This window comes from Canis lupus, chromosome 12, assembly GCF_011100685.1.
Source record: "Canis lupus familiaris isolate Mischka breed German Shepherd chromosome 12, alternate assembly UU_Cfam_GSD_1.0, whole genome shotgun sequence".
Lineage (NCBI taxonomy): Eukaryota > Metazoa > Chordata > Mammalia > Carnivora > Canidae > Canis > Canis lupus.
The window spans coordinates 69,005,848-69,026,978 of record NC_049233.1 but is presented as its reverse complement, the minus strand read 5'-3'; the positions used below and the strand labels follow the sequence as shown (position 1 = coordinate 69,026,978).

Here is a 21,131-nt window from a genome sequence, read left to right as displayed (position 1 = left end):
CACTGGGGACCTGCCCGCTGGGGACTTGCCCGCTCGGTCCCCGCCAAGCCCCAGCGCCCGTGGGCCCGAGAAACCCTCCAGGCAGGACGCACCGCGCCGGTGATGATTATCGACACAAATCGTAGATGACTCTTTCACTGGAGACTTCTTAAAGGGACTTTCCTCCTTCTGGCTACGAGGGAAGAGGGGAAGGGACAGCTGGTGGCGCACAGGAATCTCGGGGCCAACTGAGGTCGGTTCTCGGCGTCTGTGCCACGCGCGTTCTGAGCTTCCCCGGGGCCGAGCCGGCGACACCCGCTTCCCGGCTGCGAGAGTCCAGAGGCCGGCAGTGAGCCAGGCCCGGGGCCTTGGCTCCAGCAGGGTGACAGCTGAGGGGCGGTGGGCGCCCCCGGCCGGCCCCGCCAGCCCCGCTGCCCCCCGCCAGGCCCAGCAGCAGGTGACCTCTGGCCCGGGGCTCCGGCCTGCGAGGCTGCGCGGGGAGAGGCCCGGGTTCAGTGGGCCAGCGCGGGGTCAGGACGGCGGCCAGACCGACGGACAGACGGAGGGTTGGAGGGGCTGAGCCTCTGGGGATGTGAGCCTCCAGGGACGTGAGCCTCCTGGACGATGAGCCTCCAGGGACATGAGCCTCGGGGAGATGAGCCTTCGAGGACATGAGCCTCCTAGACCATGAGCCTCCTGGATGATGAGCCTCCTCGGCAATGAGCCTCCAGGGACGTGAGCCTTGGGGAGATGAGCCTCCTTCCAGATGAGCCTCCCGGCGATGAGCCTCCGGGGAGGCTGCAGGAAGGCTCGGGCAGCCCTGTGGCTCCGCAGGGTCGGGGCGAGCTCCGAGGGCCGCCCCGGGCAGGGTTGCACCTCAGCTCCAGTCCTTGCCCCGCCCCCAGCCAGGTGTTCGGGTGCCAGGGCCAAGCGCCCCAACCCTGGAATGGAGGGAATGAAGACGCTGGCTCTGAGGCGGCCCGAGGGGCACCACGAGGTGCCCAGTGTGGCCCGTGGCACCAAAGGGACGCTGGGCCAGAAACGGTAGCTTTGACCTGGGGAGCACCCCTGGGTCCTCCCTGTCTCACCGTCCTCATCGCTCAAGCCCAGAACCAGCTGAGAGGAGGTGGTATTTTGTCACACGGCAGGTAAGGAAACTGAGGCGAAGGGAGGTGACCTGCTAAGTGGGGGGCCCAGGATGTACACGGCTTGGCTCAAAAACCTGGATTCTTTCTCTGTGCCCGGACCGTCTCCCCCAGAGGTCTTCCCAAAGGTCTTCTATTTCAGACTTTGACAATTAATGAAGTAGATGATGTCGGATGTTGAGGAGACACACAGTCGATCTGCTGCCAGCCTTGGCGGGGAGGCTCTGGGGGGCTGGAGGCTGAGGGGGGAGGCTGCTTCCCCAGCCGCGCTGAAGAGAGCGTCCTTCAGAGGCCTGGATCACCCCGAGCGACCTTGTCTGCTTGTCCCCTCTCCCTTGTCCACCCGTCCTCACGCCCTGCTATTTTAAGGAGGGTGTACTGGGGCCTTTTACACCGCAGATTGGCCTTGCTCCCGGGGGACTCCTCCTCCAGCTGGGAACCACCACACAGGCACGGGATACGTCAAAGACATGGTCCCTTGTCCTCGATGAAAGCCAAGGCTGGAGCAGCAACAAAGCCACACACCATCCATCACAGGGGGAAAGAGCAAAGCTTCCCCAGGGGAGCAGTGGAAGGAGGAGCTCTTCCCCGCCCAGCGGCCTGGGTCGGGGGGGGGGGGGAGCCCCCACCGCTTCTGCCTTGTGTTTGGCCCTGAGACTGGTGGGGGTGTTTCGCTTTGAGTTTAATCACCAAGTTGTTGGATCGTCCCAGTTAAGCTTCAGTCTAATCTATATTTTCAATATATTGGTGACCTGGGACTTCTCCACAAGATGTTTTCAAGATATGCTGCTGACTCATGTGGATGCCTATTTCTTTCTTTCTTTTTTTTTTATTTTGTTTATTCATGAGAGAGAGAGAGAGAGGCAGAGACACAGGCAGAGGAAGAAGCAGGCTCCATGCAGGGAGCCCGACGTGGGACTCGATCCCGGGACCCCGGGGTCACGCCCTGGGCCGAGGGCAGGAGCTTAACTGCTAAGCCACCCAGGCGTCCCCGGGTGCCTATTTCAAACAAAAATGAAATCGGTCCAAACCGAGAACACACTAGGTGTTTCTGTCCTGAGAGATCTTTTAGCCAAGGGACGGTTTTCGAATCTGACTGTAGGGGAGTATTTCCTGGAAACCTTGGATTCCTGAACCTTCCCCACCTCCCCTCTGGGCCCCACTGAGAAAGAACCTCCAGGAGGGAGGCCCCGGGGACCTGTTTTAGGGCTCTCTGCTGGGCTCTTGTACCAATCCTCACTGCCTGCGACCCGCTGCTCAGCCCCCGATAGCGCACCTGCTTGATGTGGAACACGGTTTCTCAGGCGGTTCCTTAAGACCCGCTGGTGTCCTCGGAAATATTCGTGGAGGTTCATGAGTTCTCAGGGAATGTTCAACTTCAGTGATAATCTCGAGGAAAAAGTCACTTGAAACATGTTCTGGACTTTCTGTAGAACCACTTTATGATAAAGGGAGATCTGCCTCAAAGCAGAGGAGAAAGTACCAGCCGGGGGGGGGGGGGGGTGTCAGTGACACATGCCAGACAGTTGGAGGCCAAATGGCACGACGTCAAAGCAGACAGAGTCCTCACACAGCACATGGCGGGACGTGGGTGCGGAACTCGCACCATCCCCTCCCACGTCCTGTCGCAAGTGGCCATTCAGTTGCAACAAGACAACCTCACCCATTGTCTTGAATTGATGCTATCAGTTCGAATTCAGTGGTTTCACAGTTTTGTTTGTATTTTATCTGCAGAATTTACTTTGGTTTTCAAAATGTATAAAAGCCATAGGTGTAAGGAGTTTCTACCCAGTTTTCTGTTCGATCTACTTAAAGATTTAAAGATCATTTCGGTGCACACCAGGAGAGGTGTCCTATGAAAATGTTTTCCCTTTCACAGGGATCCGTGACGCACACGAGTTTGAGAAACATAGCTCTGCAGCACAGAACATGACCCTCTTACCAAACCCTCTTCCCTTCCCTTCTCTCTTTCCGTGCAAAACACCTCAAACGCCCTCGTCTTTATAATGAGGTCCGTGTTTGTAGCCTCCCCCGGCCCCTGGCGGGCTGGTTCCCAAAGTCCTTTCCTCACCTCACACTTCAACTTCTCCACGTGGGAGCTGCTGCTCCTCAGATCCTCCAGCCCAGCTGCGGATGATGGCCTGACCAGGAGGGGAAAAATAGCAACCTTAGGGAGGCTTACCCTGTGCCTGTGCCGGCGCCTTGACAGCACTTTACATACAATGATACATTTAAACCTTAAAAAAAAAAATCCTATGAGATACCATTTTCATCCTTATTTATAGAGTAGGAAAGTGAGAGACAGAGAAATTAAGCCACATGCTCAAAATCACACATTTCAGAGTTTTGGGTTTTTGGTTTTTTTTTTTTTTTTTTTTTTTTTTTTTTTTCAGTCTCTACTATTAAAGTAGAAGCTCCTCAGCAAAAGTTGCATCTCATTCATTTCTCTGCCGCTCTCCCCTCATCACAGTATCTGGAACAAGAAAGGCACTCAGTCATTTTTGCTTAAGTAACAGCCTTTTTTGATTTAATGAAAAATCAATGACGGTACTGTTAATGTTCCTTTAAAAAGGCACCTGTAGTGACAAGCGTCAGTCATCGCCTGCTCTGTTTGCTTCCCACTCCTCTTCACGCCCAGAAAATGGAAGAGGGTGACACCGAACTGAGTGACTCAAGACACTGCCTTCTGGCTGAATAGAGGTTGCAAATGCAAGCTAGCACCTGATGCAAATGATTGTAAAGCGTACAGGCCTCATAGACAGGAGTTTTGCGATTCTCATTCTCACCCCAGTGTGACTTTTGCTCTAAATAGTACATTTTTTAACCTCATTTTTTGTTAGAGGCAGAGAGAAAGAGAGAGAAAATGCACTTGAGCACATGCATGAAGTTCACTGCCTCTGAACCTACCACCAAAAGATGTTCTCGAAACTCAAAGTAGCTTGCCACTGGGACTGAGGTTCTGACTTGCAGAATGGAGAATGTGGTTTTTCTCTTGCGGGAGACCACGAGACAACCTAAGGACACCAGATACAGTGGGATTCAACGGAGAGAAGGAAGGAAGTGGCGCCTGACCTCTGGAAGCTTGGGCAAGGTCCTTTGCACCCAGACCCCGGGATTCCCTACTCCGAGGTGGCAGGTCTGAGGCCCCTCTCAGTGGGACCAAGAGTCTAATACTCTCTGGCTGGTGAACTGCGGCGAGGGATAGGAATTCAGTCCAGCCATGTGTTCCACAGAGGAATGGTTTGTGCTGGCTTGGGAACCAGAGAAGCCATAAATCAGAGGTGCAAAGACAGGAGTATGAATAACAAAACTCACTGAACATTTCCTCCTGGGGGTGTCTCTGTGGGTTGTGTGGCACTTAACATTCATCCTTATCTTGTTCATAGACCTCGATTCCTAGAGTTTATGATATTATGTATAATTGTGCTTGATTTGTTTCCTGTTCTTTCAGGGCATGGGCTGTGTGTTTTTCCTCTTCCCCTCTCTCCACACCCTACATAAAATAGACCTGAATTGTCCCTTTGTTGGAAGAATTCATTCATTCCTTTATAGCAGCAGCACTTGGTCCAGGGTGGAGTGAAGGAAAGAACATCAGGGTCAGAAGGTGTGGGTCTTGTGCTGGGAGTTCCTTGCTACATGAGCCTGGAAAACCAAAGTAGCCTCTCAGCCTCAGAATGCCAGGCCCGTGTGGCCTACCTCCCGGGTGTCTGTGGGAACTGAATAAACTCACCTCGGCGACACTATGAGACACGATGCAAATAAAGGGCACACAGATTGAACATACGTCACCATTACAACTACACCAAAAAATTGAGACATGGGAATAAAGCCTGGAGGAACTCAGGCAAAATATCGGACAGTGATTTTGTTAGGACCTTAGGATTACAGGTGATCTTCATTTCTCTATTTTTCAAATGTTCTGAATCATGCAAGCATTTAAAAAAAAAAAAAGAAGAAGAAGAAGAAGAAAGTAATGTCTTGTTATTATTGGCCAGGTCTTCCTGATTTCCTTGGAAAGTCCTCCCTTGCTTTCCTCCCCAAGGCCAACGCCCCAGCCCAGGCCCTCCACACCCCAGCCTTGCCTCCCCATTCCAGCCCGCAGCCCACCTGCATCTGAAGCCAACACCGGCTCCCCCCACCTCTGCTTTCATCATGAAAACCTCCCTTGGCTCCCTTTCTTATTCTCTCTCACATCAGAACCCACTCCTGCGCCTGACCTTCAGCTCCACGGAGGGGTGACTGCACATTCTTTCCAGCCACTCCCAAAGCGTCTTCGGCTCCAGTTAGCCAGTCTCGACACTGCGTTGGGGTCACAGCAAAGAGGAGGCTATAGCCAGCCAGAAACATGTGTAGTTTGGCTCAGACAGTTTCTTACAAAGCTTGAGCCAGCCCTTAAAAATCGTGTTTTCACATCAAAATCCAAACTTCAGTTTTTTTCTTTAAAAATAGAGAGATCTGGCAACACAGATCCTCCATTCTCTCAAGGCTACAATCTGGAAACAGTGGACAGGAGCTGAGTAGCTGCTCCCTTGGATGGGGGCCTGTGGTCCCACCACTCACAGTGGGGCCTCTACTGTCCCACAAGGCCCCTTTGGGAAAAGTAGGGAAAGGCATTTCTTCCCCTAAGCAGAAGCAGCCTCGCCCTGAAGGCACAGCTTAACAAGTCCAGCAAAGGCTGGATGGATTTTGGTCTCTATTCTCCAACGGAGCTGGGGTCTCTCATTAAGGGCCCAGCTGGCATGAGCATAAACACCAGCTCAGCCCTCACAACAAGGCAGTTAGGCGCTCGGCCTCTGTAGGCTCACATATTAAAATGTCCACAGTAATGGCCATCTGGGCTCCAATTCCACGTATCTGTGGTACTCTCAGCCCTGCCCTCCGCTTTGTGTCCACACCGCCTTCCCTCCACCACACGATGGCTGCCAGAGCTGAGTCCTACCTGCCTCTTCATTTAGCATGTCTGACAGCTCTCGATCATATACCAGCCATGCACCCTAGTCATTGGGGTGACCCACAACACCCACACACTAGTTATATCTAGACATTCGTGCACCTGAAGTTCTGACCAAACTAAATGGACTCCATCCCAATAGGGAAGAGTGGTTCTGTAATAGGAAGATGGAAAAGTGGGAATGAATTCTGGAAGGGCAATCCACGTATATTCACTATCCTTTCTCTTGGTAGGAAAGAAGATGAAAGAGAAGAAAAACCATGGCTGCTAAATTTTTAACCTGCGATTTCTGCCTTAGATGTGCCCCTGGTTACTATGGAAACCCCTTGCTGATTGGAAGCACCTGTAAGAAATGTGACTGCAGTGGAAATTCAGATCCCAACCTGATCTTTGAAGATTGTGATGAGGTCACCGGCCAGTGTAGGAACTGCCTCCGCAACACCACGGGATTCAAGTGTGAACGCTGTGCCCCTGGCTACTATGGGGATGCCCGGATAGCCAAGAACTGTGCAGGTACGCTACTGTAGATCCCAGCCAGTGCGCACACTGAATTCAGGTGGATCAACGCTGGGGAAACTGCAAGTGCCCCCTTGTCACTTTTCCAGGGCCATGTGCATTCTTAGGAATGTGCATCCCAAACTCACCAAGGGTAGATTACTATCAAGGCTACTGGTATAAGTCAGATCATGGGTACAATAAACCATGAGACAGTCACACAAATGAACCTTCACCTTATCTTATATTCTTCTGATTTTTTTTTAAGATTTTATTTATTTATTCATGAGAGACACAGAGAGGGAGAGAGAGAGGGGCCGAGACACAGGCAGAGGGAGAAGCAGGCTCCATGCAGGGAGCCGGACGTGGGACTCGATCCCAGGTCTCCGGGGTCACGCCCTGGGCTGAAGGCGGCACAAAAATGCTGAGCCACCCAGGGATCCCCATATTCTTCTGATTTTGATCAAAGAAGTAAAACAGACTTCCACAGATTATCTATCATTGACCAGAATTCTGAAGGGAAATTTGCAAGATTTATCTCAGTTCTCTTATTCTGGAAGCCATGTTCTTTTATCAGTTATGTTTGGTAAATTTCTTAGTGAAATAGATGAGCAAGCCAAGGGTGCAGTGTAGTCATCCCCCAATTTCCTCAAATTGTCAAAGTAAAATATTGCAGGGATAGTGTAAGAAATCTTCCTGGTTAAACTTCAGCTAGACTGAAATGCACACGTGTTACTCGTGATCTCTCTAATCCACTTGCTGCATAGAGTGAAGCGCTTCGGAAACAAAGGTAAATTGCCTTCTTCTAGAAGCAAAGGAAGGTTAAGATGGAATATTTCTTACTCTTTTGTGACTTTGAGAGGAAGAGGCCTTGTGCTCTCGCGGCACGCTTCTACTGGAATCCCCCTCACTGAAGCAGATTCCCACCTGAAAAGATTTTAAGGAGCAAAGAGTTTAAAGTTGGGAAGAAGGCACATAGGATCTGCAGAAGTCACAGTAAAAGTAAACACGTCTACAAGAAAACGAAGTGCACTAAGGCATAGCTCCCGGGGCAGGAGAGGACTTCCGTGTCCAGTCCCGTCAGACTGAAGAGAGAAAACCAGCATCTGAAAGAGTGTGGGCAAAATCAAAGTTTTAGACCCTGAAGTTCCGATTCTCAAAACATTTACTAAACTTAGGTTAAACTACATCGATGCAGATCACTCTTAGGAAAGATGCTAACATTAGAAGCCATGAAGCAGGATCTCGCTGAATTGCCTAATGAATCTCCACCTTGTGGAACATTACACGGCTAAAATGTAATAAATGCACGTCCCTCTTGAAGCTAATTTTTTATGATTATTCTGTAAAGACAGTTAAGAAGTGGGGGAGAATTCACAATACCATTCCAGCTCATGGCTAGCATCGATAGCTTGGGATATCTTTTTAAAATATTACAGATTAAAAATAAATGAATAAACAAATAAATAAATAAATAAATAAATATAAAATATTATAGATTAATTGCTACTGAGAAATTTAGCGGAAAATGAACAGCCTGATGAGATTGGGGTGTTGTTTTTGGTTTTCGGTTTTTCCAAAAACCTTCTTGAAAATCATTAGTAGATTAAGAATGAGCTCTCAGGTCTTCTAAATTCACATAAATATCTTCCCGAATCTTCCCACGACATTAATCCTAGCCATCCCACTGATAGCTATCATTTGGAGGTTTGAAGTCAGCCTTGCCAAGGGTCAAGCACCGTGGGAGCCAAAAATCGCTCTTGAGCCTCCTCCCTCCCTCCCACTGGGCTGCTCCTCCCTCACACCTGGCAATGATCAACCCTAGAGTTGGATTCAACTGGAGAATCCGTCTGCAACCAAAGGAGGGCTCTCAGATTCCCGTTGAATGATGGGTCCCGGGATCGTTCTGTACTTTGTGAAACTTCCCAGGATCTTTCTGGACTGGAGCAATTGCACAGTATTGTCAGAATTCTGAAAAGTTGAGAGAGGAGTCCTAGAAAAGTTAGAGTGACTTCTGTCCCAGGACCACCTTTGACAAGGCCGCTGAGCTCACAGACTCTATAATCAATTCCCATTGGAAGAACTATCTACTGATAGCCAGTATTTCTAGAAACCCGGGAAACATTGCCATATTTGAAGCATTAAGCAACGAATCCCTAATGTCTTGTTTTTGTTTCCCACAGTGTGCAATTGCGGGGGAGGCCCGTGTGACAGCGTAACCGGAGAATGCTTGGAAGAAGGTTTTGAACCCCCTACAGGCACGGACTGCCCAACCATAAGTAAAAATAACAGTACATGATTGACTAACCCCACTCTCTCTAATGTGCTGCAGGTGTAGGATTAAGATGAGCTATGCAATCCCCTCTCTAGAAACTGCCTGAGTCCCACCCCTGGCTTTAACCCTGCCTGTGCCTCCACCAAGTGGACCCTAAGCCAAAGCGATTCGGCGCTCTACTTGATTCCAATTGGCAAACGGGTGATTGACATATTTAAGAGACTCTATTTTAGAAAACTTAAGTCATGAAGCCTTAAAGTTCAGCATCTTACCTTGTGGGTGGACCGAGTTCATTTTAGCTCCTTTTTGTATATTATTCTCAAGTCCTCAGATAACGCAGTATATATCGCACCCCCCACCATTGTCTTCAGACAATGCTTTGCAACACCAGGGAAACCAAAACACTAAGAGACTTAGGTGGCTTTTCCCAAATCACTCCTAAACTGAAGGGGCACCAGAAAGAAAATACGCAGGCCCTGTGGAGTGGAGCTGTCCTCTTACTTTCCTGGGTGTCTCTGCCTTTCTTGTCAGTCATATGATGGGCAGTCCTGACGGTGCAGGAGCCTGCTGAACCACTTCAAACAAATGCCCAGAGCTGGTCTTAATGATTTCTCAGGCATCCTTCAAGCTGTTCATCTAGAAAAGTCTATGACTGATTTTTAGAAGTATTTAAGGGAAGGTTTGCCTTAGAAAGCCCTTTTACTGAGAACATAACTAATATTTGCCTCAAAGTAGAGTGGTTTAAAGACTATTTTAACATTCAGATCCTCTCCCCCAAACAAAAGCATCTTGATCTGAGCCCAAGAGATCAATATTACCGATGATTCACACCTTAGAAGATGGTGCAGGACGTGAGGCTCAAGCAAGGCAAAGTTCACATGCTGATCAGCGAAGTCACTTTAAGGCCACCAAGATGCTTGCTCAGCCCCGCACATCTCCTCCACCAGCCCTGATGTGCTGGCTGGGGCGTCATTCCTTCAAGATAGTGTAAAAATGAGACCATGTTAAACTTCAAATAACAAATTAACATATTAACAACTATTAACGCTTCAGTCTTCCTTCATTGGTTCATTAGAAAAGAGTAGAGTCTGAGGAAGAGAGACTGGGAACAGGAAAGTTTCCAAGAGGGGTCAAGACGGGTTTCAAAGCTCGGTCTGCTGTCCTCCTGAGGGTGCCTCGAGGGGCCACTGGGCCCCCCACCCCGATGACAGCAGTAAGAGGAACTCAAATGTGAAATGCAAGGAGTTGGAAGAAACTACAGCCTACTTGACCACATGCCCAGATTGAGCAGATACACGCAAGCAGTGGCATTCTGCAGACCTCCTTATGGCTGCAGTGTTGGTCCAGATGGGCGGTCCGGCCATGCGGAGGCGCTGAGCCACCCCTGGGATAAGAGTAGGAAAGAGGAGGGTACCTGGGTGCCTACCAAACAGGCCTCTTCACCAGTGGGCACCAAGCAAAATCCCAGCAGGAAGAGAGCCATCCCAGGGGGCTGTCCTACCGCTAAAGAGAGGTGGAGAGAGTGCTTCTCCTCGCCCACCCATCTTGCCAATGGCTTGCGCTTCTATGCCTCCTTTCTTTCTCAGTTCAGTGACTGGTGTGTCCACGACAGCCTACTTTCTCTGTTGCATGCATTTTGCATGAACAAAATGCGTTCATTTTGTTATGTTTTAAGTGGGGAGAGGGCCTGACGCACAGGTTGAGTCATCTTAGGCCCTAATGTGCTTTGAACGCAAGGTCTGGTTCTGACCCCGACCAGCTCCTTGGGAAACAAACATAAAAATGATATGAACCGAGGAAGTCCGCGTAATGATCTGCTAGAGCACAAGCTTCCTGGGTGACTCCATTTTAAAAAAACGACATGTCCATTTTACCTCCAGGCTGTGATAAGTGCATCTGGGATCTGATTGATGACCTTCGGTTAGCGGCGCTGTCGATTGAAGAAAGCAAATCTGGTCTGTTGAGTGTATCGTCCGGTGCGGCTGCTCATAGGCACGTGAATGAACTCAACTCCACCATCTACCTCCTCAAAGTATGTGGCCATGTTGTACCTGCAGGCGTATCCCATGCTCGTTTGTGGAATTGCTCCTATGACTCAGTCCCTTCTATCATCCGAGGCCCATAGCTGTTACGGAGGGAGTGTTGGACTAGGAAATCAGAAAAAGTTGATTGTAATCATGAGCTTCAGCCAAAAGCAAGAGCTTCCGTCTATAAGAGAAGTTAATATGGAAAATGCAGTAACTTCAACAAACAGTATCTATGTACCAAACTACTGAGGGAAGGCAAACGCTCTTACTTCCTTGGTAAAAATGTACATTGGTGATTTGGGTCCTTACCACACACTTACCACTACCTTAACCTCAATTTATGGTGCTTTGAGGAGTTTCTCTAGTAGTTTCTCTCTCTCTCTCTCTCTCTCTCTCTCCCACCCTTCCCTTTCTTTCTTATTGATGTACAGTATCTCTCATTCCCCTCTACACACACACACACACACATGCATGCACACGCACACACACTGAAGCACGTACATGGTCAGGGTCTCCTCATGGGTCTTGTGGTTCATATCTAATAAACAAGACAACAGCCAAAAACAGTAGACTGTAACAGTACTCACATATCTAAACTTTAAGAGGTGTTTTTCCCCTCTAAATTATGGGCTTCTGTGACAAGCAACAGATTTTTTTTTTTAACAATAGTAATTAACTGGAAGGATAATGGAATTAATACTGGCACACGTTTTTTTACTTTGTCAATTTTGCATCATGGGTAAGAGCATAAACTTTGAAACCACACTGATTGCATTCAGACTATGTGACCTTGAGTACGTTACTTAATCTGTTCTTTCTTCAGTTTTCTGCACTGGCACTGAGGATAAATAATTGTACCTACCTCATGGGTTGTTGAGAGAATTCAGCAAGCGAGATAGTAGAGCAGTTACAATAGTACCTGTCCTAGAAAGTGCTCATTATTCTACTTTTTAGAAGTGCAAATAGTTGATAATCACAGCAATTGGCCAAATATGCAAAATGTAAAGCAAATCAAGAAGCACAAAATCACAGAGCTGGTTGGACTCCTAGTGAGCATCCTGTTCCAAACTTAGGAATCATTTTTATCCAAACTCATCTGTTTGGATACATGAAGGTACTACTCCTCAGAGGAGTCATCCAGACTCAGGCCTCTTGATACGGCTTGAACTCTCTTTCCTCAGCAGCACAACTTCAAGATACATATAATTATAGCCGACAGGAAATCAGAGCCAGGATTGAAAGGCTTACTCCAAAGTAATCCAGGCAAAAAGCTACATTAGCTCTCTAACTCCTCAAAAATGGAAAAGAAAGGACAAATGATCAGAAATAAAGAAAACTGCTCTGCTTCTCAAAAAATAAATAAATAAATTTCCAAACTCCATTTTACATTACATTTTACATTACATTAATCCTAGTGGGTTCATCATTTCCTCCAGGGCCTGCCAAAATTGGAATTGTAAAGGTCAGATACCCTGGGCCTCCACCAGTCTATATATGGTGCTTTGTGAAATTAGAAAAATGTGCCCTTTCTCCATGACCGGCACAACCCGGGTCAGGGTCTCTGGCCCAGTGAGCAGAGCTTGCAGAATGGTGGCCCTGTAGGCTGCTGGAACCCTTTTGCAGACCCCAATCTTCACACCAGCTTGCAGCAGCCTTCAGACCCCACAGTTTTGATAACAGATGCTCACATTCTACTCCGAGTCCTCTTACACTGAAAGTGTTGTATGTATATATATATTTTTAAAGTTTTATTTATTTGAGGACACCTGGATGGCTCAGCGGTTTAGCGCCTGACTTCAGCCCAGGGCGTGATCTTGGGGTCCTGGGATCGAGTCCCACATCGGGCTCCCCTCATGGAGCCTGCTTCTCTCTCTGCCTGTGTCTCTGCCTCTCTCTCTCTCTCTTTGTGTGTCTCTGATGAATAAATAAATAAAATCTTAAAAAAAGAAAAAGGATTTATTTGAGAGAGAGAGAGAGCATGCAGGAGGAGGGGCAGAAGGAGAGAGAGTCTTAAGCAGACTCTGCACGGAGCACAGAGCCCGACATTGGGCTCACTCTCAGGACCGTGAGTGAGATCACGACCTGGGCCAAATCCAAGAGTCAGACACCTGACTCGGTGTGGGCGACCGCACCGCCCAGGTGCCCCTTTGTGTAGATGTTTTTAAAACCTGGTGTGCACATCTGCTGAGTATTTTCAAAACTTTTTTCCCCACAGACAAAATTGTCAGAAAGAGAAAACCAGTACGTCCTAAGAAAGATACAAATCAACAATGCTGAGAACACGATGAAAAGCTTTCTGTCTGACGTGGAGGAGTTAGCTGAAAGGGTATGTATTCAGTTTCTGGGGCTGCCTTCAGAGAAAGGCTTTAGCTGGGGCCGGCCTGGCTAGTCACCAACGATTGAGGCTTAACACAGCGCAGGAAAAATGCAGTGACCCATGTGCCTTAAAATAAATCAAGGCAAGATCTGTGGAGAAAGCTAATATACTTGATCGCTACAGTCTCTTCCCATTTTGATTGCTTTCCTTGGAAAAACTATGTGTATGGGGGAACTTTCATTGTATTTGCTTCTGGTTCATGTGGTTGATATATGTTTCAATTAGGGTAGTCGGTCAGTTGTTTGCCATAATATTTTATGGCTAAGAGCTGTGGAGACTCCAGAAATAAACTTTATTGTATAGAATATATAACTTAAATGTTTGCTGAAGGATGCATTAAAGAATAAAGGAAAGAAGAATCATGCTGAGAAAACAATCTTGCAGGTGGACAGGAAAAAAAAAATCACTTTCAAATTTCACTTGATACCACATGCCAAAATAAATTCCACACAGATCAAGACTTGAGTTTAAACCTCAAATCCATAAGAAAGCAGAACTAAATATTTGTTAAACCTTGAAAAGAAATAACAGTATGCTTCAATACAGCGTGAAGAATCATGATAAAAAGAGGTAATAGATTTGACAAGATAAAATTTCAAATGCCCAGTAAAACAACTAAATCAATGAAAATTTAACTAGACTAAGAAAAATATTGAGGGAAATATGGCTTGTAAAACCTCTCACAAATTAACAAGAAAAACATTAAAACAGGAGCGGAGTCAACATTGAAAGACTATTAAATACATTCCTCAGGAGCCGAATGGAAAAATATCCATCTGTACTAATAAAGAAAAAATATAACTAAGCCACAAGGTGCCGTATTTTACATATTAAAATGTCTGACACGTTTCCCCCCCCCTGATTATTCTCTACCAGTGCTAACCAGAGTGCTCTGGAATTTCTACGTTCAAACATTGGTCTTTGGCATTATCAATTGTCAAAATTCCTCTCAAAAACAGCTCTTATTTTCTACAAAAATAAAAGTCAAAATAACTCTAATCGTCTCTTTTGACCCTGGGCCTCTTAAACGTTTAAGAGATTATGCTTTTAAAAAACGTGAATTTTCTAATCTTAGCTTTGGAAGATTCAACTACTTTGAAATGTGTATGAAGAAAAAAAATGAAAATTGTGTCCTTCATTCCCATGCAATGGTGCATATTAATCCAGCCGCAAGCGTATGTAGAAAGCGATGCAATGTCTTAAATTTCAAAGGAGGAAATACCAGGAAAGAAACCTCTGTGAAAAAACTCATTGTTTTTTCATGTCGGTACCATGGTTGGAATTTGCCCAAAGTGTCTCAATTCTTGAGAAAATATTTTCCCCAAGATTAGTTCCTCTCACAGCTCAGACACAGTTACTGATCCTTTTGTTGTACAATTTTTCCACTTCCAGTAGAAGGTAAATGCAGGCTTTCATAGGGAGGAAATAGCATGAGCTTAAAAGTGACATCACAGTAGAAAAGGCTCCTGGGCACCAAGAACAGAGGTTGGTGATAAAGCTCCTGAAACTTCCAGCTACTTCCACTGACTCTTATTGAAAATAAGGTCCTTCTAACTTTGACAACAGTCCAGATGGCATAAGAACCCGCTAAAACATTTTGAAACAAATGCCCAGAGCTTAATGACCTCTCAAGCATCCTTCAATCCTTTAGTCTAGAAAAGTCCGTGATTGATTCTTGGAAGGATTTAAGAAAAGGATTGCCTTAGAAAGTCTCCTACACATAAGTAACTAATATTTGCCTTTAAATAGAATGAAGGAGTTCACTGTAGGTTCCCACGGTGATTTTTTTTTTTTAATCACAGTAATGTTGCCTCTTGAATTTGAAAATACCTGCCTGCAAATTGGCGTTATAAACCTCGTGAGACCCGAAGCTCACAATTCACATTAACCTAAAGTTACTGGTTTTGTCCCAACCTTCACAACCAAGTCCCCTTTTGGAAAATTCTACAGCCCTTTCCTGCCCTCTGACTTCTGGGAACCCCCCGAAAGGGTGCCCGGGTGTTGGTCTTCACAGATAGGCCTGCTCTAAAGGACCTCACTCTTCCAGCCCTGCTGATCATGTCTGCAAGGAAGTGCCAAAGGCTATGTCGTGATTGCACCTTCCCATGTTCCCGAGCCACCATGCTCAGAGTGGCACTAGGCTACAAGTGAAAGTAGAGGTGGGGGCCCTCTCCCAAGCTCAGCGCTCCCCCTTACCAACCGGAACTTGACTTTGCAATGCAGAGCCCAAGGCATGGAGCCCAGTCTCCAAGGGCTGGCTCAAGGGGTGCTACACCATCCCCTCCACTTCTCCACCTCCTCCCTCTCCACCCTCCTCCTTCAGCCACAACAAAGCTCCCTGCTTATCAGTGCATCAGAGAGATGTTTAGGACCACAAGGAAAGTAGGTCAACTGTAGACATCAAAAGCGCCTGAGCCTCCTTTCTGATCCTGATAAAAATGTAGGGCAAAAAATATGTTTGAATTCCAAAAGCGTCACTTAACACCTGGTGTATAAGGGATTGTGCTGGGTGCTAGATGCTGAAACGAACATGATGATAGAGCATAAACCCTGCTCTCAAGCAGCTCACAGTCTAGCAGGGAAAACAGGCGTGTAAAATAAGATAATAATATATAGTATTCGGTAAGAGGCATGCTACAGGGCGAAAGAGAGAACTCTAAGGAAGAAATACTGAATTTGTGATACTTGAGGAAATGCTTCTCAGAGAAGGTGAGTATTGACCTATGTGTTTCCTTTTTTTTTTTTTTTCTTTTTTAAGATTTTATTTATTTATTTGATGGAGAGAGAGCACAAGCAAGGGGAGTAGCAGGCAGGGGATAGAAGGAGAAGCAGCAGGCTTCCCACAGAGCAGGGAGCCTGATGCGGAGCTCGATCCCAGGACCCTGGGGTCATGATCTGAGCCAAAGGCAGGCACTTAACCGACTGAGCCACCTGTGTATTGTTTACACATGGGTATGTATTTCAAAATGACTGGGAGTTTATCGAATACTTCCAAACAAGAGAAAATACTGCAAGAGCAGAGAGATGTTCATAGTGTGTCCTTAGAACTAGAAGACCCTTGGCCATGACCTAGTGCAGGATTAGCTGTAAGGCAAAGAGCAGGAGATACTGCTGAAGAAGTTCTCAGAAGCCAGATCACAAGGAACGTCGACCACCACGCTCAAGAACAGGCGCACTTCAGCCCGTGGACTCTGGAGAACACTGATGTATTTACACAGGACAATGAACTGCTCAGATTGGAAATTTCAAAAACATTCCTCTGCAGTAGGGATGATGGATTGGCGAGGGAAGACTCTGAAGATCCTGACTCCAGTAGTCTGGAAAATTGCCTCAGTAGTCTAGGTAAGCCAGGTTGAGTACTACCTTGCCTTCACTTGAAAGAACCTGCAGTGACTAGGAGTCAATGAGGACCGTGGTGGCACGGAACAGGAAGAGAGGCCGGAATGGCAAGCAGAATAAGAACAATGTGGTGACCAGTTGGACATGAGTAACAAGGAAGGACGCTCTGGCGTAGAGACATGACTTTTCTAGGATTACAGAATGGGGGTGCCCGGCTGGCTTGGTCAGTAGAGCATGTGATTCTTGACCTCAGGATCATGAGTCCAAGCCCCGTGTTGGGGGTAGAGATTACATTTAAAATAAATAAGTACGGGGACGCCTGGGTGTCTTAGGGGTTGAGCGTCTGCCTTTGGCTCAGGAAGTGATCCTGGAGTCCCGGAATCGCGTCCCGCATCGGGCTCCCTGCATGGAGCCTGCTTCTCCCTCTGCCTGTGTCTCTCCCTCTCTCTGTGTGTCTCTCATGGATAAATAAATAAAATCGTTTAAAAATAAAATAAGTAAGAAAATAAATAAAAAATATCAAAAAATCAAATTACAGAATGAATTACTCTGGACATTTTTCTATGGACACCCAGAGGGCAGTTAGAGAAAGAGTTGAGCCTGTAGCTCAGAGGAAAAGATTTCAGAAGCCATCCACATTCAGGAGGCAGGGACACCCACGGTAGGTATCCCTGTACACATCCTGAAATGGCACACTGGTATTCCCACTACTGTTTTGTCCAGTAACAACCTTATTTACGCTAATCTCCCAGAGTGACCACTGAAAGTTTTTCCTTTCCCTTTCAAAAGTGTCACAGTGCAAACAATAATGTATATGATCAACCTAGATATTGATTATCAACCCTCACTTAGTCTGGTTGATTTTTTTTTTTTCTAAATCAATAATCTAGATACACCACCCTTGATGCACTGTATTACCAAAGAGTTCTTGCCACTTTTTATATCAAAAAGGTACAAGGAATGTTTGAGGTCGAAGTGAGTAAATGATTCATCTATTTGTAATGTAAACCATCAACTGGTTTACAGTTGTGAGTTATTTTTTTTTTTATTTTAGCTCTTAAAGCAGGATGCCGCAGTTTTACCATGCGGTTTTACCATTATTTTTCTTCCATAAGCAAAGTTAGAGAAAAAAAATAAAACTTTCAAATAAGGCATCACTATCTATTAGAGCCAATAAATTTCCAATTTAAAGTGATGGCCGTTCTTTACCACGAATGGAGACTTTTATTAAATATATAGCGTATATCCAGGCGCCCTCTGGTGTTCGTCGGAAAGGAGTTTTTTCAGAAGTATTGCATTTTTCTCCGGCCTTTCATTGCTTCAACTTCAAAGTTTCCTTATCAAGAAATAAGTTAAATGAATACAATAATTAGGACAGGCCTTTTTCTCTGAAGGATGAAGCCAAAGTAAAAAAAAAAAAAAATTTTTTTTAAGTGTTGCGCTTTGCAAATATAACTCAAACTGAATCAAAAATAACTTGTTAAAAATTTCTAGATGTTTTAAATGTCTGCATCCATAATTTTTAAAAGCGGGGAGAACTGACATCAGAGTAAGATTCATCTTATTTTCTGCATCGTATAATATTAAAATGGCCCCAGATTTTGTGTGACTGGAAAGCATTAGAACAAGGCAGGAGGAAGACGGGCCTTGGAGGAAGGACGTGATGACTCAGATGCAGGGTCCATTCGGAGGGCCCGCTGTTTGGGGGAGCATCACCGCTGCACAGGGAGCTTTATATGGGAGACATTGGGGCTCACTTGAGAAAGCCTCTGGGGCACATGCTTGCTCTGATGCCATTTCTGCATTCTCTGTGGGTTATGCCTGGAAAGCATAAAGCATTCCATGTAAAATCATGTCATAATCCCCCGGCTGGGACACTGAGGCCTCAGAGGAGAGGATTTTGAAAAGACCCCTCCCCTGTCCTGGTGCAGCAGCAGTGGGCAGACCAGCCTGCAGTCCACTCAGATACCGCAGCCTTTTGTTAAGAGACCTGAGCCCAGAAAAGCACCAGATGAGGCCGATGGGCATCTACCAAGTGTCAGACAGGAGAATTTCCCCTCTTACACATAAGCCATGAGTCGATCTTTCCAGTGCTCCGCATCCCCAATGCCCTGCACGCAGGCCAGGGTCCCGGCCTTGAACCATTTCTTAGATGAGCTTCTGTCCTTGCACACACAGAAACACGCACGTGCACATACATACCCACTCGTCCTTCCAGAAGCTGCATTCGAGTGGGGATCTCATCTCGACAAATACTGCATGGGAGCTCTGACACGGAAGCTCCCAAGCGGAGAGGATGGAGTCTGCTTCTCAGAGAAGAGTCTCAATTCACTCTGGGCCAGATCTGCCAGGGGAGCCCTTTGTACCCAAGTGCCATCAGTGTCCCTGGGAATTTGGACTGCGGCACGGAAAACCACACTGAGCCCAGGCAGCATGATCCCTCCCACCTCTGGGGTAATTGGGTGTCAGCACTGGCTGGACCACCCAGGAGCAACCCCTGGACGCGCAAGCATTTCAAGGTCTGCCTACTTTCTCAACAGTCTCCCCCACCCCACCCCCGCCACTGGGAAACTTGACGCTCTTCCGTCCGCACAATGTCAGATTGGTCAGCAGACATGGGTAATTTCCTAGTCTGGAATCCGGAGCTACAGTAAAAATTCAAAGAGTAAATTACATATGCAAGGCGGTTGGTTTGGACTGAACCGTGACCAGCGCAGAGGACTCTGGCTGAGTTCAGAGCATCCTGCAGTTCCAAAGTGGGCCATCACGTCTGCCTGCAACGCATGAGTTCTGGGACCATTTTAGGTGTTCCAGAGCTTTCCGTGCCCAGGAACTTTGTGTGTAATGGAATACGGTATGCCCACCCGCCGCTACATGCACGTACACAACATCCCCTTCTCGTAAAGTTAAGCTGGTGTTTATATGGATTATTTGTAGGAAAGTCAAGCCTTGAGAAGGGGCAAGCTGGCTCAGAAGGAAAGCATGGATACCATTAACCACGCAACTCAACTCATGGAGCAAGCTCATGACATGAGGGATAAAATTCAAGGTAAATATATTCTCCTCTCCTACAGCTCAATGTCAAGGAATCATTCGTGTTTGTTAAAACAACAGAAATATGGTCACTCTTCATGTTTACTCTGTGCCAGGAACTGTTAGATATAAGGTAATATATATGCATTTATGGTATTTCATATATATGAAATATATGTGATCTATACACTACTCATATACAATACATACATTTTATATATACATGAAATATCATAAGTGCATATATATAATATTATATATATATTGTATATAATATGAGTAGTGTATAGATCATATATAGGTCCTCTAGTTTATATATAATATGAGTAGTGTATCTGTTATATTTGGTCTCCTAGTTTGTCCGTCTAGGAGCCCCAAGTACTCATCTCTACTTTCTATGTGTTGGTTGTCAAGAATAAATGTATAGAATCATTCCCTTTCCAGGCATTTCAAGGAGATGGAAGGCCAGATTACCTTTCCAGCAGAAGAAATGGAATTGCTATGGTGTCTCTAAAATGCAAGAGCTGAGTAGGAGTCATGTTTTCTGGACACTTTACAGCAAAAACACTGCCTTTAGAGTGGCAGGAAACTGTCCACTAATCCAAACTGTCTTAAGGTGTCTCTACGATGCCATTTCCCAAAGACCAGGCAGGCAATGTGCTCCGGTCCCCAGTCCAGAAGAAAAGCCTGGAGGAGGGGTCCCGGGGGGCATGTGAGATTTCTTTACCCTAAAGCCTTGTGGCTTTACCTTCCCTCTTAGGGGAGGACTTCTTTGTGCTCTAACTTCTGATAAGTGCTGGCTATATTTTGAGGACTGTCTTAATAGCCTACTGAAAACCAGCCTTCAATTAGCCAACAGAAAATAGGCACTTTCACTCATTATAAAAAGAATTTCCGTGGGTTACAGTCTGCTAAGGTACAGTATTTGTGTGTGTCCACAGCTTTTATCCTATGTATTAAGAGTTGGGTGACAACAACAAGTGCATCTCAGGGCACAATGGCAGTGAAGGAGCCCACAGTGGGAAGGTCATATCTTTATATTGAAGTATAAGGAGCATATTCCAGGCAAAAGGATGAATGGAGCCGAGATTAGACACTTGCTATATTTTCTTTGCTGCCTGTACTACACAATAAAAATAAATGGCATGCATTTCAGACACCCCTCAATCCCGTCCTCACTGTCTTGTGCTTTTGCATCTACCAGTAAAACATTTTTTCCTGTGACATTTTAGAGTTACTATTGATTTTTTTTTTCAAAAAGTAAGATTGAACTTAGATGAGCCGACCTCATCTAATTAAGAAATAAATGCCCCTCTAGGCAGCAAATAAAGCAAACATCCTCGTAAGCCATTCAGAGAAAATAATTCACCTTGGCTGCGGTAAATCTTTTATTCTAACATGTTTCATTTGGAAGGCATCTAAGCCCTCTATTTGACCCTTTAAGCACTGGAGAAGATGAAAGAAATACAAAAGAAATATAAATGGGAAACAATAATTTCCATCAGTTTAC

At 46.2% G+C, this 21,131-nt stretch overlaps 1 protein-coding gene across 2 annotated transcripts in view; it reads left to right on the top strand.

Annotated features, from left to right (window-relative positions):
• LAMA4 (laminin subunit alpha 4) overlaps nucleotides 1-21,131 on the top strand; it is a 142,434-nt gene that overhangs the window by 56,796 nt on the left and 64,507 nt on the right. The window contains exons 5-9 of one of the 2 annotated variants that reach the window (XM_038554984.1): nucleotides 6,374-6,588; nucleotides 8,754-8,828; nucleotides 10,726-10,877; nucleotides 13,088-13,198; nucleotides 19,526-19,637. In XM_038554984.1, coding sequence (XP_038410912.1) covers nucleotides 6,374-6,588; nucleotides 8,754-8,828; nucleotides 10,726-10,877; nucleotides 13,088-13,198; nucleotides 19,526-19,637 — 665 coding nt within the window. Of the gene's footprint in view, nucleotides 1-6,373; nucleotides 6,589-8,753; nucleotides 8,850-10,725; nucleotides 10,878-13,087; nucleotides 13,199-19,525; nucleotides 19,638-21,131 lie in introns of both variants that reach the window. The other variant, XM_038554983.1, reaches the window with a different exon arrangement.